The following is a 19785-nucleotide window of genomic DNA, read 5'->3' as shown; positions in this document are numbered from 1 at the left end:
GTCTCGTAATCAGCTCTCCCTCTCTCCTTCAATATTTGTAACAGTGGGGAGACTCTTGATGCTCAGAGAGAGAAGCACTGGGAGTAATAAAGTCCCATCTGCCTATCGAAATGTCTGTTTAATGTCTCTAACATTCTCTAATTATCTGCTTGGCCAGATCAAAAGCCCTTCTTCTTCTCCTTCTCCTCCTTCTCCTCCTTCTTCTTCTTCTTCTTCTTCTTCTCCTCCTTCTTCTTCTTCTTCTTCGTCTTCTTCTTCTTCTTCGTCTTCTTCTTCTTCTTCTTCTTCTTCTCCTCCATTCAGAGACAATGACGCTTGGGTTCTTCCAGAGAATGTTAGGAAAGAGGCTGTTGTGCTGGCCAACTGGAATAGAATGCTAAGAATAGTACAATTCACATTTGTCAATGATTTATTGTTCTTTCAAACTACCAAGTGGACGGGGGAGAGAGTTTTCTGAAATTTGAATTATTTTTTAGTCCAATGGGGGTTTGTAAAACAACCGGAGCGCACTAAATGACACGTTTGTCTTGGCCTGCTTAATTGACATCAGTAGGAAATAGTGGTAAAAATGCAATGGTTTTATGACCAAGAACTGTGGTTAAGCTTTTGAAGCGTACAGTATATAAAATGGCGTCTAAGAGATGTAAACATTGATTGTGTACTATTTGAAATCATTGCTGGAGTTTATTTGTATGGCATCGATGCCATGAGTGTGTGCTGCTCCAGAAACAACAGCAACCTTGTGAGAATAGTCTTCCCTCCTGAGCCTCAATGTCCTCTCCAAGACAATACTGACCTCTTGTGTAGAACTCGGATCAAAAACTGTTAAATTCAACATTGCTTACATTACCTTACAACACGTCCTTTTTTATGATCTTAGTCAAAATGCAACCAACTATGAAATCTAAAATTATAGTTAGAACTTTAGATTCAGAATAAGCCTCTAAATGTCTTGAAATCAAGTAAATACACATCTATCATCACATCACAAACAACAACAAAATAAAGTGACAATAGAATAATAGAATAAAAACTAAATAGACATCTGAAACATTATATACCGTAAGAACAGTCCAGTATGATTTAACACCCCCCAGCCTGACTCTGTTCACCCCGATCGAGCCAGCCGGAGGAGGAGTTGTACAATCTTATTGCGGCAGGCAGAAAATATCTCCTATAGTGCTCCTTAGTGCAATGTGGTTGTAGTAGTCTCTTGCTAAAGGAGCTTCTCTGCTCTGCCAAAGTGTCATGTAATGATGGCCAGGAGTTTGGTCCTCATCCTCCTATTGGCCACCTCCTCCACAGTGTCCAGAGTGACACCGAGGACAGAACCAGCTTTCCTAATAAGCTTGTTCAGCCTCTTGGTGTCACCTTCCTTGATGCTGCCCTCCCAGCATACCACCACATACAGCACTGTGCTGGCCACCACTGACTGGTAGAACATGTTCAGAGTCTTGCACACGCCAAAGGAGCTGAGCCTCCTCAGGAAATAAAGCCGGCTCTGGAAATGGAAAGCATTCCCACAGCGGAAACCATCACTAACATTGGAACCATGGTCACTGTGTCAACATCTCACGTTGTCAACTTCTCACTGCAAATTTCACTGTGTTACAAGGTGGGGTGTGACCTTTGACATAATCACGTGTTCTAACTCTGGCGCCTTCTGGCAACCATGAGAGTGAGCTCATTTCAAAACATTATCAGATCAAGACTCATCGTACAAGTTTGCGTACCATCCTGTGTGTGTGTGTGTGTGTGTGCGTGCTTGCGTGGGTGCATGTGTGAGAGAAACTGGGATAGAGTTTATTTGAGTATATGTACTATGTTTAAAGCAACTTATTATGACCAAAACAGAACTACAAGTACTCCCCATCTTCAACAGTCTGCTTCTGTCTTCCACCTCCAGTAAATTTCATCATGTTTCATCACTTGGCTTCCTCTCTGATGCAATCCATTCGCAATCTGTCCAGCAGAGTGTAGGGAGACAGCGACCCCTGTTGGTGATATATAAACACACACTCAGAAAAAGAGGACTTGGGGAAATACTGTGGTTGTGTGTAATAAACAATACACAAGAGTGCAGGCTTACTCTATTGAAATGTTAATGAACAGTCAGAGGTTTTCTTTCAACAGTACGATTTGAAACATAATGCTATTATGAGTTGTGTTTTATTGAGGTAACATTGCTGTAATATAACAGTGATTTTGCACATCTCAAAAATCAAGTAAGCAAGCACTAGGCTATGCATTGAAAGTGTGAGATAACATTTTTACAGAGTGAGTTGTGCTTTATTGAGGTAATATTGGTATAATAAAACGGTGATTTTGGACTTAAAAATCAAGTAATGTATTGAAAGTATATTGATATATAAAAGATATATAAAAATACATGTTAAAACCACCAGTATACAGTATATACTGTATCTACAGAAGCAGAAAAGTATTATTTTTACATGTAGGTTTATTCTGTGTTCAAAACAAATACATGTTAAACTTCATCTTTTGCACTTCACATAAAAGTTTAATAAATATACTTTACATATACATCTGAGAGGAAGTGAACTCCTATGACAAATGCAGAGACAAATTTCACCACTTGTAATCAATATTTCAGAAATCTGCGTCAATACATGAAAGTTAAGTTTCATAGTGACATTACTGTAGCAATGTCACGATGAAACCTAAGTCCAATAGTGTGCAAAAAGGATGTGCCAGGGTGTGCACAAATCGTTGTGATTGGCGGGAGACTATGGCGGCAGTTTGAGCTCTGTTAAATAAATACAGTATACTCAGGATTCACCTGGGCTTATCATGATATACATACACTTCTGTGCTGTCAGAATTTACATTACAGTGAATCACTCCAGAAGCAGATGCGTCTGTCTGTCACTTATTTCATCATTCAATACTACTGAAGAGGAGACACACATGTACTGTGCCTCCACATCGTACGTCTGCAATCCATGCTATGCAGTCATATAACTGGCTCCATTGTGTGTGTGTGTGTGTGTGAGTGTGTGTGTGTGTGTGTGTGTGTGTGTGTGTGAGTGTGTGAGTGTGTGTGTGTGTGTGTGTATTAGGGATGTGCAGATTAATAGATTTACTAGAACAGATGCTTTAGTTGATCAAAGCTCTTGTGCTGTGTGCTAATCACTTAAACTGAGCTACCTAGATAAATTTGTGGGTTAGGGTCAGGGTCAGGGTCAGGGTCAGGGTCAGGGTTAGGGTTAGGGTCAGGGTCAGGGTCAGGGTCAGGGTCAGGGTCAGGGTTAGGGTCAGGGTCAGGGTTAGGGTCAGGGTCAGGGTTAGGGTTAGGGTCAGGGTCAGGGTTAGGGTTAGGGTCAGGGTCAGGGTTAGGATTAGGGTTAAGGTTAGGGTCAGGGTCAGGGTTAGGGTCAGGGTTAGGGTCAGCACAAGAAGTTAAAGTTTAGCTAGGTAGCTCAGTTCAAGTGATTAGCACCCATTTGTCTTCATCAATGGGAATGGAAATGGCTATTCACACCTTTGATTTGGATCAACTAATAGGGAAAAAAACACATTTCTTTAATCGGCTGACAGCTTTGGCATATATAGTGTGGAGGGGTGGGGTGGTCCAACAGTGGAAGACTGGTATCTGCAGGCTGATGGGGGCGGGGTCAGACCTGGGGGCGGGGTCAGACCTGGGGGCGGGGTCAAACCTGGGGGCGGGGTCAGACCTGGTACAGTACTTCTTCACGTGTTGACGGTATTGGCTGCAGCCAGAAGAGCTGCAAACAGAGAGTCTGGTCTCTTCATCAGAACCTCTGGACGGTCAAACTCCAGCGCCTGAAGGACAGAGTAACAATCAATCAATAATTGCAATAATGAATACATCCTTATTATCCCGTGTGCCAGTGCTGGGCTGGATCAAAAGCCTGCACACCATGTTAGTTCTTGCGGACCAGGTTTGGCTAAACACTACTTTATTGTGTTTGAGTTCTACATGAACTTGAATGGTATGTGCGTGTGTGTGTGTGTGTGTGTGTGTGCGTGTGTGTGTGTGTGTGTTTACCTTGCCGTTGTCCATGACGAGGATGCGGTCTGACTCGAGCACGGTGTTGATGCGGTGGGCGATGGTGAGCATGGTGCAGTCCTGGAAGGCTTCTCTGATGGTGTGCTGGATCAGAGCGTCTGTCTCTGAGTCGATGGAGGCTGTGGCTTCGTCTAACAGGATGATCTGACATGGAGAGGAGTGGGTAAATGAAGACACCGAGGGGTTACAGCTACTGAGAACATCTGAGTTATTATAACTTCTGAGTTTAACATTAAATCATGTCTGCTTATTACTGTGTTCTGAATATTGTATTACATGTATGTGTATTGCATGTCTATTACATGTATGTGTATTGCATGTCTATTACATGTGGGCTCTGGTTACATTTTGACCAAGTAGCCACTTATTTTAACTTTCATAAACAGCATGACAGAGGCATTCATGAGGTGTTTTATTGTGCTGAAAGACTAGATTTCTGTTTTCACCTTGGAGTTTCGTAGCAGGGCTCTGGCCATGCACATGAGCTGCCTTTCTCCTACAGAGAAGTTCTCTCCATTCTCCACCACCCCAGACTGAAGCTTATCAGGAAGACTGGAGATCTGGTACAGAGGAGAGCATTTCATCGTCGTCGTCATCATCATCATCATCATCATCTTCATCATCATCATCATCATCATCATCATCATCATCATAACTATATGTTAATCACTTAAAAACATTTAGTTATAGAAACATGGAGGATGAACATACTGTGTCTTTCATGTAGGTCTTCTCCAGAGCTCCCCAGATCTCCTCATCAGTGTAGTTGTTGAAGGGATCCAAGTTATACCTTAAATGAGGAAAGAAAGCTAAGTTTGTACAACACTAGCTAGAGCAGTATGGGTTAGTACATGGTGCTTCAGCATTGAATGTGTTCTATTGAGCGCCATGCCTGAGTGACTATAGGATATGCATGCAGTTACCTGACAGTGCCGATGAAGAGGACCGGGTCCTGGGGGATAACTGACAGTTTACTGCGTAGATCCTCCAGGCCGATCACACTGATGTCCACACCGTCTATGAAGATGGTCCCAGCAGCAGGCTCCACCAGTCTGAACAGAGCTACTCCCAGAGATGACTTCCCTATGGAAACATACAGGTCACACTAGGCCTACACTAGGGTCACAGCTGCCTGACATTGACAACTGTTCCCTCTTGATTGAGAGTTGAATTGGGTGTCCTGGCTACTTACTTTACTGAACCACAGTCATTCAGAAACTGTAGCATGCTTACAAGTTGAATATTTTATAATGACCTTCTGTTCTGGTTAATCAAAGTTTTTTTTAAAGTTTTTAAAGTTCTTTCTTAACTGCGATGTCTAATGCTAGAACTGCAACTGTTAGGATAAGGTCTCACCAGAGCCTGTTCTTCCCACGATGCCCAGCTTCTCCCTGGGTTGGATGTTGAGTTGTAGTCCGTTGAGCACGATGGGAGTGTTCTCTCTGTACCTCATCTTGTAGTCCTTAAAGGTGATGGCCCCCGTATCAGGCCAGCCCTCTGGGATGTGGGCATCTTTCACCCTCCTGGGAGCCTCAGACACACAGCCCTGGACAGACACATGGACATGGTGAAACACACAGGAGCTAAAAAGAATGTGCATTTGCAGAGCCCACATGTAATAGACATGAAATACACATGGAAGTGATTTACATCATGTTAAATCTGCATCTCCCATAGTTGTTGTCATTGCTATTGCCTCTAACTGAATGTAACAAGGTAATAAGGTATCACTGTGGTGTCACTGTGAGTAGTGTACATATACAGACATCTGGCTTTATTTCCTGTTAGCTGGTAGTATATCCTACCGTGATGTACTCCTGCAGTCTCTCTACAGAGGTGAACTTGGCCTCCAGTTCTGTAGACAGTCTTACCACGTATTGCAGCATGCCTGTTAACTGGAGATGAGAAAGAGACACAGTCAGGATCAACATCCCCATCAAAACAGCACAACAGGATGGCAACTACTATACACTGTGAAACACTGTCCACCACCCTGTATGTTTCACTTGTCAACAGTAGAGGGCGGTATTGAGTAATATTGGTAGATTCCTCTGACAGAACAAGGAGAGGATGGAAATACCAGACTTGTACTTCCATTATTATCTGTGGTATTTTTTCTCCAAATGCAACTCTACAAGGTGTACTTGGTGTGGCCACAAGATGTCACCTGCCTAAGATTCTGTTTGTTCATTTATTTATATTATTATTTATTTTTCTTAGCCCACCTTGGACCCGTCCTCAGAGATGGAAACACAAAAGTCTGTGACTTTAGGACATGCACCTTGTGTTAATGGTGCATTCAAGTGCTTTTCGGAAAAAACCTGAGTTTCCTACCAAGATTTAGTTTAGGGCTACCAAGTTTCCTGGTACCAAGGAGCACTTAAATGCAGCATTAGTCCCATGGTGAAAATGCACTAAGAGTGGACCCCCAGAGTTCCTCCCATCAGATCTCCTCCTCCAATGACTTTTGAGAAAGAGGAGAGGTGAGAGGACACATGGAATTAGGAACAGATGTGTAGAGATTTAACCCTGGTGTACCTGTATAGTGTAAGAGAGGGCCAGGCCCTTCATGGCTGGGCTAATGGCCTCAGGGGAGCTGAGGACCACAAACAGAGACACCGCCAGCGTCACTGACACAGACAGGAAGTCCAGCCAGTAGGACAGCCAGCGCGTCCCACAGTTAAACAACAGGAAGTCACTGGAGTTGATGTCGCTTATCCTCTTGAACCTGGAAATGACATCCCAATTAGTCAACACCTCTACTAGATGAATAGAAAAAGTAATGTATGAGAGGTTGGCAATTTAAGTTCTTTCTCTCTTGTTATCTAGAATATGTAGAAATAGTCCTAACCCTAACTCTAACCCTACTGAGTATTGAGGCAGTCTATACAATGACTTTTAAATGTTATTGCCTGAAATGTGGCCTTGAAATGTGACAGTATGTAAAAGTGTGTTGTTTTACTGGGGGGGGTTCCATCTGTACTGTGACAATAGAATAGCCTTGTTCTTGTACTACAGACAATAAAGTATTATCTTATCCCATCTTATCTTAACTGAGTCTGACTACTTGACAATGCACATTGCTGAGTCATGTCTTCCTGTTCGATGTACTGGTCTCTCCTGTTACCTACTGTTCCATATACTGGTCTCTCTTGTTACTTACTCTTCAATGTACTGCTCTCTCTTGTTGTAGGCATGGATGGTGCTGAGGCCCTGGATGGTGGAGGTGGTGAGGCAGATCCAGGGGGAACGACTCACATTCTCCATCCTCTTTAGCTGCCTGATGCTCCTCTGAAACACACTGTGGTAGAAAAACACAAAGGGCCTGATGAGGATGTGACAGCATCATGGTTGCACAAGTATTGTGTTGGAAACGGCTTGTTTCTAGCCCAAATCAGGCTTCAGAAGTTATGCCACATTTCACATGATTTCATAAACTAGGTATATCGCTTCACGTGTCACATTTGCCCCACAGTGGGATAGTTTGAATAAACACCCCTGCATGTAGACCAAGAGTGAGGAGTCATCTGTGCTTACAAACTAGTGAACAACGGAGAAAAACAGCATACAGACTTTTGGCGACCAAGCAATGGGGACTATCTTTGCAATCAAATTTCTAATCCAACATTTGAATCTTGCACACATTATAATCTAGAGTATCAACCCATGTGTGGAGTAGGAGGCAGTAAATCATTTTAGTTTGATTAATACAATGTTCTATGCCACTGGATGTCTGTATTAAGTGTGTATAAGTAAGGATGTAGCTCATCATTTGCTGGCTATCGCCTGAATCTCCACTGCTGGAGAGATATGTTTAGGCGGCTAACTACACATACTTTCTCACATGTTATTAGTGGGCTTGCTTCAGTAGAAACCCAACACTGACCCATTCTTTCATTGGTTAAGTCAAACAGTTGTACCAGTCCTCCTCGCCCCAAGATAAACGTTGTTTTCAAGCTAAATATTTAAAGTCAATATGTAATAACTCCTGCCTACTATGTTTGTACAATCACCCTAAACTGACTGGACGTTTCACCCCAGGGTTAACAAAGTTTTCGAGCTAAATATTTGTAGTTTAGTTTATATTTAGGATTCTGCCTAACCATCTCTAACTTTATCTGCTACCATAATAAGACTATTTCACTTTCTTTCAATTAGCCACCAAATCTATCTATCGTCTAAGGGCTGGCCGTTAAACATTTGTCTACTACCAAAATAAGACTTTGCAAGCCCACGAAGTCTCTTCTGGAACTTATTTTTCTGGTTATATCTCATTAGTTTGTAGACTCGCCAGCAGTAGCTAGCAAGCTAACATTGGGCTTGTGTTGTGTGAGATATCGTTAGCAACTTCTGAGGAGATGTTACTAGCCACAAACACTGCTTGGTGATGATAACACCTTAGCACACCATTTTCAATGAAGTTGGCTAGCTCCTGTTGCTGTAACTCGGTAACCATGGGTAACCGTCGTTATTGGGACACAAGCCGTGAGGAAAACGGAGAGTTGCCAACGGTCACTCTAAATTAGTAGGCTAGCTAATGTTGTAAGCTGCAGCGGCTAGCTAACCATTCTGGTGGCATCTGTTGTCATAACGTAACGTCGTAATTAGCTTCCCCTAGATGTGTATCTGTCGCATGTATTAGCATGTATTTAGCATATATATATTTTATCCATTAACTTAACATGGGAAGGCAAAATTGCAAAAGATGGCCTCTAATGAAAACCGTTGCACATTCAAACTTCTAGACATTTCAGTGCACTGGTTTATGTTACTACCACATGATCTTTTGTTCTTGTCCAGCAAAACTATTGCAATAACAAATGTATTTTCACAGTATCACTTTTAATGAAAACGGCCAAACAGGTCTTTCTGAAAATTGTTCTATATTTAGTTTATCACCAATCGAGTAGATGTGCCAAACCGCTTTGAGAAGTATTCAGTAAACTGCAGAGAACTTATGATAAGACAAACAGCCCCTTTCAATTCAATGTCCAAGCAACTCCCTATTGTGTCTCATAATATAACACAGGGCAAGGGGGTGTTAGTGGGGGCTGTTGTGAAAATAATGATGATGATGATGATGATGATGATGATGATGATGATGACGGTCAGTGACTCACTAGAGGATGAGGCTGAAGACAGCCCCCAGGGCGAGGACACCTATGAGGAGCGGTGGGAAGACAGCAGCTATGCTGCAGATGGTGTAGGTGACCATGAGACAGAACTGGAGGAAGTTCTCCATGGTGAAAGGCAGCGAGGCGTCGATCTCATCCTGGTCCTTAGAGAATCGGTTCACCATGCGGCCTGTGGGGGTGGTGTCAAAGAAACTCATCGGGCTGCCCAGGATCTGAAACACAGACAGGGGAACATGACATGACTGCCAGGACACTTGGGTACACAAAAGCAAGATCTGACTGTATCATGCACACCATTACAGCACAAATGATGACAAATGACCTCATAATGTGCTCTTTCACAGCCTTAATAATGAGAGTAATTACACTGTCACCACTCATGGTGTTGTGTTCTTACGTTCTTGAACATGGTGTCGTGGAGCTTGGAGGAGGAGTGGAGGGTGACCTTGGTGTAGGAGTAGCCTTTGGCAATGCTTAGCACTAGCATGGCAACTATAATGAGACCGTACACCATCTGGTAGAAGCTCAGCTGTGGGTTCAGCGTGATGTTCCCCAGGTCTGAGCTGGAGACGTTTGCATTCTGTTGGGAAACAAGGTCGGAATCATTTAGTTTTTTTTTTTTATTAGCAATACTGTAGGATCAGCATGCCTGAAAGCACATTCACCACGTTATGTTACAATCAAAACATATTTGACTTCCAGTTACACTGAATGGGAACTATCTTCATGAGGCCGTAGTATACATTCTGTGCTTACCCCTGACCCCTGCTGTAGCCAGTAGGTGAGCCACCAGTTGCTGAAGGCCGTCGTCCCCATCAGCAGAATGAAGAACAGCATGATGATAGACAGCAGGATGTACCCTGGAAATAGGATAGAGTAAAGGCTAAGTGGGATGCTTGGGATGGCCGGATTTTTACATCACCAGTTGAAGTTGAGATTAAAGGGTCGGCAAGGATTCCACAAAGCGTCTTACGTAAGGAAACCTGAGACACAGGTTTCAACATGCCACTCCAAGTCAGGACCTTCTGCAGCCATTGATCCTATCTCTCTCTCTCTCTCTCTCTCTCTCTCTCTCTCTCTCGTTGATGTGTGGCAGTAAGAAAAAACTTGTTGAGATGTGTGAGATGGTGTGTAGTTACCTCCAGCAGCTCTGCAGTAGTGGTGGTAGGTCCTCCAGTTTACAGAACCCTGCTGAGAACCTTCCTGGACCACCAGCTGGTCCTTGGACTCTGCTGTAGAAGAGACAATAACAACGTTGAACATGTAGAAATTATTTCATCATCCAAAAATAGACATACAGGCTACAGCCAACAATACAGCTTACCTTAAGAAATAGGTTGTAGTACTCTTCTTTGCAACATGTAAAGCCATGGTTCTTTAGAAATTACAGTCCCCTGTGTATGTAATGGGACAGTGACATTCTTTGGGCTTTACACTCCAAAAGTTTTGATTTGAAATCAAACATTGAGGTTAATGTAGAGATCCTCATTCTCAGAAATTACACCACTTTTCAGGCATAGTCCCCCTTTTTCAGGGTATCCAAAAGTAATGGGACAGATTTATCAAATGTCAAAATTAAGCACTCATGTTTAGTGTCTGCAATAACTGCCTGAAGTATGCTCACCAGCCCTTTTTTTCTTTTTAATGGTGTTCCAAACTGTTGATTTTGGTAAGTCTAAGTCTTTCCTTCATTTTCTTTGACACCTCTTTAGTTCTCAAGTTGACAAACACCCACAGCAGACTCCAAAGGCAAACACAAAGCTGGGGGGTTGCCCTAGAGCTAGAATCCTAATTGTATTACCGTCACATTAAGGTAAGAGCGAGAGAGAGAGAGAGTAAGGTGGTTTTATTGGGGCAGAACTGGTTTTGGCTATGTTTCAGATTTTTCAGCCTACTAATGGCTTCCTTGATCTTCATTGACATGTTGACAGACATGTTGCCATGTTGACAGACACCAACAGAAAACTCCAAAGGCAAATCCAAAGCCTAGAATCAATAATACACATAGACAGCTCTCTTATACCGGTTTGGCAGAACACACCAGACTTACTAGAAACACCTGTCAAGCCAATTGTCCCATTACTTTTGGGTATATAAAACGTGTTGTAATTTCTAAATGGTGAAATCTGAGAATCTCAAATTAATTGTTTGATTTAAAATCCAAACCTTTGAAGTGTAGAAGAAAAAAAAATGCTTCACTCTCTCATTATTTAAGCGGTGCACTGTAAGTTGCTATGTAACGTACATACAACCAAGAAACATGCAGTCACCTGTCTTGGGCTTTAAGCTACAAACGAATAGACGTTACCTTCAATGTCATGAGGTTCTCTTCCCATCCCGTCTATCCCAGTCACCTCATCTGACATGTCAAAGGCTGTGGGAGTGACAACACAGGTATCATTAGACAATGAACATAACTGACCTTTCATTGCAATGCCAAGGGATGTGCATGTGTCTTCAGTGTCAAATCTGTTCTGGTATAATATAAGATAAAGTATGTCACACCTGGGTTCTGTATTCCATTGGCTTTGGGATCATCCAGATCCTCTCTCAGTTCTCTGGGCTCAGGTTGTGTGTTGTCCTTCTCTTTCTGCTCCTGAACACACAGGACGTACAAGAGTATATCCATCATAGCAGTAATACTGATACCAAGGCTTGACAGGACCTACTGCAAGTGTAGGCTTACACTTGGACAAATACTTGCATTGATATCAGTTGTTATTTTGATTCTGATATCAGCTGCTTTCATTTCTCTCAGTAAAATCTGATCACAACAAAACCTCTTGGCCAGATCATAGACAGTATCTTATCTGTTGGCACTGAGGGAATAGCAGAAGTAGAGATATCTTACTTGTGATTGCTCCATCTGGAAGTTATTGATAAGATGGGCGTATCTGCCTTTAGCTTTCATCAGGGCCTTGTGTGTTCCTGTCTCCTTGATCTCCCCATTCTCTAGCACCAGAACCTCATCACAGAACTCCAGATACTGAGTAATAGAGGAATATCAATAATGATGAAATGGTAATGTGGAAGATCCAAGATCTGGTAGGATTTTATATGGTGAGAGTTCCATGTTGCCCTCTGATAGGCTAGATGTGATTTCTGCCATATTGCTCATCACCACATACCAATCCAATCCTTCCAGAGGTACAAATTGCATTGCAAGCACCAACCAACTGAACTGTGCGTAATCACTGTGTAACACAAAGGTGAGTAAGGGAAAGGACATCATCAGGGCACAATAACCCTAAACTGTGTAACAGATTACACATTGACACAAGATGCTGTTAACTGTTTGCTTTAAAAGCCTACGGGGAAGCATGGGTCCTGGCAAACAGTAACTAGCCACAGGCACATGCTGTGTAGGCATGAGTAAGTGGAAAAGAAGACTGTTTGCTGTGACAGTGCACTTTCTGTACTGCAGGGTTGGACATGGAAGCCTGGATATTTACATTTACTACAGGATGATACGGGTGTGTGTTCCGTTGGAATTCTCAGAACATTCCCATTGTCTTAAGGGAAAGAAGAAATGGTATTCTCGTTCATTACCACATTTACATTTTAGTGCATATACAGTAAATTGTAATATTGATAATTGTTATATTAGACCGATGTTGTCTAGGCCTGTGGTCTGTTTATTGATCAGAAGAATACAACCTAAAACCACTCACCACTACAGTGGTGACAAACATTCCCATACTGCAGTATTGTTGGGTGTTGCTGAACTAAACTGCCACAGTGTTGTTCAAACACTACATAAGCACATGTCCACCAGTGTCTCTCCCCCTACCTGTAGCTGATGGGTCACCAAGACGATAGTCTTCCCCTTCAGCTCCTTCTTGACGCACTCCTCAAAGATGTGCTTCCCCACATGGGCGTCCACAGCAGACAGAGGGTCATCCAGCAGGACGATGTCCCTGTTGGAGTAGACGGCCCTGGCCACGCTGATCCTCTGCTTCTGACCACCAGACAGGTTCAGGCCTCGCTCACCAATCTACAGGACCAGGGGGAAAATCTGTTCAGAATGGTCTTCTTCAATGTTACTGTATGTTTGTTCGGTGTACTGGATAAAATATTTTTAAGGGAAGACTAGAGTGGTACTACTAGTAGATGAATAACATAAGACATTGTTCATTGTGATTTAAGCGATCTATGACTATCTTTGCAAATAAAAGACAAATTAGGATCTTTACCTCAGTTTTATCACCATAGGGAAGAATGTCCAGATCTGGTTTCAGGCAACAGGAACTGATGACTTTCTCATACCTTCATGAAAGTTAAAAGTGACAACAACAAAAAAGACCACTTTAAATTACAAGCTTGATTATTATCAGGAATTCCCTCAGAGACAAATGTATGTCATTAATATAGTGTCTTGCTCTCTTGCATCAAATTCTCATTGTGCCATAAATCAACACAATCTCAAACGTGAGAGATGCTAAACACCTGATAGTCAGTCCCTATGAGGTAAGTGAGGCAGTCTGTTACATAACAGCCATGGACTTTTATTGGAGTGAGGCATGCCAGATAATCTCTCATAATGGGACCAACTCTCCCGCTTTGGGGAATCTTGTTTAGAGATTAGATTACACCAATTGAAAGAGATTCAGGACCCTTGCATGGAGAATACTTTCCTGACCTAACGCTGAATATGTGGACTGTTTCTTCCCAAGGTTAACAAAGTTTGCCTGTGGACTGTTTCGCAACAAACTAAGTTTGTCATTGCCATAGAAGGTTTGGTCAGCATAGTAACAGATAGGCTGACACATTTCCAAAATAAGGGACTCATTATTAGAATCTCATTCAATAATGCTAGCTAGTCATATTACTACAGAAGAACATCAGATATCATTATCAGATACTGGGTGCCTCGCCTCCTCTGACCTGGCCTCGTCAAACGCTTCTCCCATCAGGATGTTGTCTCGTACAGTTCCGTGGAATATCCAGGCCTGCTGGGAAACGTAGGCAAACGTCCCATCTGCAGTGACAGAACCTTGCTGCAGGTGCATCTGGAATGGAGGTCATTTATAATGTTTAGACATTGCATAACAACATATGCAGCATAAATTATCATATGTCTTGGGAGATATCTTCATTGCTGGCAATACATTTTCATGAATTGTAAATTACTGATATGAATTTTCTCACACAGATAACATATGATTGAATTGATCAACCTGCTCTAAAATGCTCGATATCAGCGATGTCTTCCCGCTTCCCACATTGCCGCAAATTCCAAGAAGGTTTCCCTAGAGAAAGAGAAAGAGCACAACAAACACTGATATCTATCATTTGTTGAGACACCTTCCTTTCACCTTCCAACCGCACTAACCATCCCATAATCCCTACTTCACCCACCTTCGGCAGAGTGAAGGAGATGTTTCTCAAGATGAGTTTGGTAGTGCCATTCTGGGCCTGGGGCTCCACCATGTCCTCCTTCAGGCCGTTGCCTGTGTCTGGTGGTGGGGATAGGGTGGCTGGCTTGGCCTCAGGTTTGGCCCAGGAGAAAGAGGCTTTCTCCATCACTAAGGCTGAGCCAGAGTCCTTTCTCTGGATAATGTACAGCTCTGGGTTCTCAATTAGGAGGAGTTCCTATTAAGACAGAGAACACAAACACCATGTAGCTTATCTCACAGCGTTATTAGACACTTCAGCCCTGCAGTAGTTTTGCCATATAAAACACTGTTTATATAGGATCTGTTAGGATATGAAGTGTGTTTTAATGTGTCTGTGTCTTTGCAGTGCATGCAATAACAAAAGACGGTCAGTCTCACCTTCAGCCGACTCAAAGACACTTTTGCTTCGGCCAGGGATTTCACTGCGAATGGCATTATACCCAGAGAAAACCTCATGGAGTTGAAGATGGCAATGATGGTAAAGGCCTGGGAAAAACACAGGACAGAATGACTGCACAATACTGTACAATCAACATAGCTACACATGAAATCTGCCTCCACTGTGGCCATTGGTGGGAAGCTATTCTTTTAAACACTATTACTCCACAATCACTGCAGATGTATCAAGGCCATTATGCTGTAGATCAGTGAAAATGTCATATGTAGCTCCTTCAATACACGACCCTCAAGACATAACACAAAGTCTGCAAAAGTGGTAGAGTAAACTGTATGACATGTTTTACTAATGTAAACTACTTCTTTGATATAACACAAACCGCTCAACTCCTTATACCGCGCAATAACCAAATCACTACAATCAGTAACAACATGCTAATACGATGTTATTACTTAGGTAATTACAGCGTTACTACACAGGTATAGGGGCAACTTTATGTAAAGAAGGTTTAACAGAGGTACAACTCACAGCAGAGGTGGTGAGGGGCAGGCCCACTAAGGTGTGGACTATGAAGGTGAGGATGGTAGCCAATGTTGGGATGACGATGGTGATGGAGGCATTAGCACTCTGAACATATCCTGCCTTCTCCAACAGCAGCTTCTCCTTCTTCCTGATGTCTGAAGAGGAACACAACACCATATATGGTATTTACCGCTGACATACAAATGAGTGAAAGATGAATTAGCATGTGCACGAAAAGTTGTGTTCTGATAAATACTGTATTTAACATGTAAAATTCATAACACTCTTAAACAAATGTAAGTCGCTTTGGATAAAGGTGTCTGCTAAATGCCATGAATGTAAATGTAATGTAATGGTGGTGAACAGTCTAGTGACCCACACTCTAATACCTTTGATTTTGTTCTCGAAGGAGCTTTCCCATGCGTACATTTTGATGAGTTTGATGCAGGTGAGAACCTCGTTCATAGTTCGGACACGACTGTCTGTTATTGTTGAAGCGTTCCTCCTGAACACGTTGATCAGTCTGGCTATGCCAAACTGGAAAAAACACCACAGAACAGCGTCTTATTAGTTGTATGTGTTCAGAAATACTTAATAAGAGAAACAAACATTAAAAGGCCAAGTCATATAGGAAATATGCACATAAGGTTGAGTCAGGCACACAGATGTAGTCAGTGTCCGTCCGTAGTTAGCACATCTCAGGAATGTATTTTATCTTTATGTAAATGAAATTGACATCGACATAAAGTTAAAAGTAACGCTTCTGTAACACCTGTGAGGAAAGGTTTGGAGACGGACCTGTATGGGGATGAAGATGAGGTAGATGAACACCCCTATGAGTGCAGTGCAGCCCAGGATGTAACAGGAATAGCCTATACAGACGACCAGCAGCACAGGAACACACAGCATGAAGGTGCCGAACACCACCGCCTCAAATATCCTGTACCCATCGGTGGTCATCACGTTGACCATCTGTACAGGGAGACACAGGGAGAAGACAGGGACGATGCCCTGGGGTTTGTTTCTGGACACGGAGAGAAGTACACACTTTGGTGGTAGGGAACAAAGGGAAAAGAGAGTGATGCTCTTGTGTTTCTGTTTGTACACAGAGGGAGAAGAAGACATGTTGGTTTGTGTTTGTTTGCCTCTGTGAAAGATCTGTATGGTCCCAGGACAGTGTTGTGGTACAAAAACAATTCAGGGTAACTTTGCTCTTTGTGCAAGAAGAGATATGAGATGTGACAGCAGGCCATACTACACTTGGAGGGTGCTACAACATTTAAAGCTCTATAGAGTTTCCTTGTTAATATAAGGGTAGCTTCTGTACCTCTCCCACAGAGACACTGCTGACCACCCTGAGGGAGATGATCTTCTGAAAGGCCAGCATGGAGAAGGCACCTTTCGCCCTGATGGCTGACCTCAAGTTTACTGCCCACATGAGAGAGATGAAGAAGGCCTTACAGAACTCAGTACTGAACAGGGCAAAGCAGAGACCCACTCCATGGGTCACAGTAGATGACTCAGGACTTTCGGCATAATTCAGGATCTCATACACCAGAACTGCCTGAAAAACACAGTGGGCCACACATCAACGACATACAGTGTATGGTATAACAAAATTAATCATCATAAATCATCATAAATAATTAATATACAGTATGTATACTATGTGTTAATTGAAATATACTGCATAAGAGGTACAAATTCACAAAGGAACTTACCGGCCCAATAAATACAAAAAATGTGAATATGACAGAAATGAAGAAAGCGACCACCAATCGTGTTCTTTGAAAACGTATGAAGACTCGCGGTAAAGAGGCCTTCTCAATCCCCACCCTGGCCACCTCCTCCTCCCAGAGTCTCTGGAACCTACAGAGTAAGAAAAGGTCACACATTACTCATGATATTTCTGTAATATCTCACAGTGAGGGACATATGTCACTCATGCCAGATTATATTTCATAGTCTATTTACAGCTATTTCAACATGTGATGAGATCTTGCCTACTTTCAGAGTTAATTCCTAGGCTTTAGCTCAGAGAGCTAACATTGGTCTTGCGGTTGTGCAGACGACCTAGGTTCAATCCCAGTTCGATTACACATTCAGAACAAATCACACCTTTTCACATTGACATCAGCTCCATCATGAGGAGAGAGTGTGACGGAGCTGAGGTCCAGCCTGTTCCTGAACATGGCCCACATCATAGGGGTCAACCAGGCAAAGGAGGCGAAGGAGAAGAAGCCAGCATCATCTACAGGGTTGGACCTGGACACATACAGGCAGTGAACATCAGAGGTTATGCTCTAAAACAGTACTAGACGCTGTTCATATGAATATTCTCTGATTTCTACAACTTAATCGAGCACTGTTATGTGCTATTCTTCCTATGGTAGAAATAAAATGCTACATTTGACTTTGAAAGCATCTCAACTAGCCAATCGAGGTATGTGTTGGGACATTTGGGTGCCCAACCCCTCATAAAGTCAGTGGAACAACATAATTACTGCAACAACAAAAAATGATTACGCAGTATAACATTTGCATTGGATGAACATCAACCTGTAATGACTAATGTGACTGAACTGCGCTTCGACTCACTTTGAGGTGAAGCGGAATGGGATCATGTTCTGAAAGCTGGCGTGGTATTTGCTGTGCTTGGGCGGCAGGTCCTCTTCTGTGTGGTCCAGAGAGAGCAGACCCTCTGGACATGACTCCATGGTGACATTAGATTCACTGTTCCAGCGGAGGCTCTCCCTTCTCTGTTTCTGTTTGAGAACGTTTGTTTTAACAAACCTTTATCTTGCTATTTATATTGCACATTTTCAATATGTCACAGATGAGATGAACCAAAAAGAACAAAGAACACAAAGAAAAAGGACGATTTGAAGACAGGGGGATTATAGTGTTGTAGTGGAGGGGGCTGTATTAGACTTACAAAAGACACCGCTTTGATATTCTCCTTCTCTCCTGAAGTTGTATAATTGTCCTTCATTTTGTCATGTGCCTATGGGAAAATAAAGCAACTGTAAAACATACACTGTCTGCATACTGAGTGAGTAGAAAAAAAACGACAGTTTTATTGTAACAGAAACTAATTAGCCCCTTGTTTACACAGCGACACACTCTCCATCATATTATCATAGACACACACACACACACACACACACACACACACACATGCGTGTGTAACATCTCATTCACACCAAAAACACACTCAATTTACTCAACTGCTAATTAGCCTAAAGACACTGTAGTGAGGAGATGCTGCAATTAGCATCTTTTACTTGATTGTCTAAGTTTAGAACGTCCCATGAGTCACTCATTGTCTCCTAAATAGCCATTCTGTTTAACTCGTTCAGTGAAGACGGTGAATAAGGTCGCCCAAATTATCAAGGGAGACTTTATTCACCAAAAAATGCATACATTTTGATGCTTCATTTCGTAACCAATCAAAGTATCGTTGCTAGGCAAATACCACATAACACACTTGGCACTCTAGGTGGTGAGTGTTCTAGAATTATTGTGGCAGATAGTGAGTTAAAAAAAAAAGCACATAGGTTACTACAACTTCAAAGAGAAGCCTGTCACAGATCAGCAACAGCAGAAAATATCTCATATCTCTATATTTTAAATAAACTAGACTCCCACCAGCATGGTTTAAAACACCTGTGCATACGATCTGAAATCCTGCCTTTAGGTTAGAGAAAGAAAAAATAGTACAAACCTTTTCTTGATGAGAGAGAGGGAAGAGCTGCCTGTTGTCTTCCTGAAACGAAATCCAAATGATTATATTTGGCAGCAACGTGCTACTATCCCGTGCACACAGGGTTACATCACGGAACTTAAATGGAGCTCAAAGGTTAGCTTGTGCAGAGGTCTTTGCCATTGCTCTTTAAATTGACCCACCTGGGCAGGCACTCATCTGCTGGTTATCTCTGTGTCAGTTGTAGATGGATTTGAAGACCACTACATTCTATTTACATGTGTTTACATGTGAATTACTGTCTGTGATCCCCTTTTCTCTATTATGACATTTGAATGCTTCATAGATGTGTATATAGTCATATTTTATGTCATTTTTATGAGTAGTATTTTGATGTTATTTTCGTTATTGTGTGATGTGATTTCTATGTATCTTTGATAATGTTCCACAGAGATTCAGCCAAATGATCAACAGTGTTTTCCGCAGGTCTTCCGCTGGGCCTAGACATAACGGTGCGATACCAATTTCCATTCCAGTTACCGGTCAAGGCAATTCCTTTGACTCGCAAACACAGATAGTAA

The 19785-nt window shown here is 42.4% G+C and overlaps 2 protein-coding genes across 2 annotated transcripts; both read right to left on the bottom strand.

Moving 5' to 3' along the window:
* Nucleotides 1-3711: 3711 nt before the first annotated feature.
* On the bottom strand, nucleotides 3712-5552 carry LOC310820065 (ATP-binding cassette sub-family C member 12-like; the record flags this gene model as incomplete). Its single annotated transcript, XM_083691563.1, has 5 exons — nucleotides 5408-5552; nucleotides 4975-5134; nucleotides 4498-4603; nucleotides 4031-4195; nucleotides 3712-3804 (listed from the first exon to the last, which is right to left on the bottom strand). Exons 1-5 carry the CDS (start codon nucleotides 5502-5504, stop codon nucleotides 3712-3714), a joined length of 621 nt encoding a protein of 206 aa, XP_083547689.1. The 5' UTR covers nucleotides 5505-5552.
* A 283-nt stretch (nucleotides 5553-5835) lies between these two features.
* LOC310819518 (ATP-binding cassette sub-family C member 12-like) lies at nucleotides 5836-18218 on the bottom strand (the record flags this gene model as incomplete). The annotated part of the gene is made up of 23 exons (XM_083690820.1): nucleotides 5836-5946; nucleotides 6590-6779; nucleotides 7215-7352; nucleotides 9172-9398; nucleotides 9584-9766; nucleotides 9943-10046; nucleotides 10326-10418; nucleotides 11495-11560; nucleotides 11692-11782; nucleotides 12038-12172; nucleotides 12977-13180; nucleotides 13380-13452; nucleotides 14071-14195; nucleotides 14364-14435; nucleotides 14545-14778; nucleotides 14961-15068; nucleotides 15508-15656; nucleotides 15891-16038; nucleotides 16300-16473; nucleotides 16829-17065; nucleotides 17223-17370; nucleotides 17620-17766; nucleotides 18100-18218. 23 exons carry the CDS (start codon nucleotides 18216-18218, stop codon nucleotides 5836-5838), a joined length of 3276 nt encoding a protein of 1091 aa, XP_083546946.1.
* Between the last annotated feature and the right edge of the window lie 1567 nt (nucleotides 18219-19785).

Source organism: Argentina silus (assembly GCF_951799395.1).
Source record: "Argentina silus genome assembly, chromosome: 19".
NCBI lineage: Eukaryota > Metazoa > Chordata > Actinopteri > Argentiniformes > Argentinidae > Argentina > Argentina silus.
The sequence above is the reverse complement of the archived record's forward strand: the minus strand, read 5'-3'. Positions and strand labels throughout refer to the sequence as shown.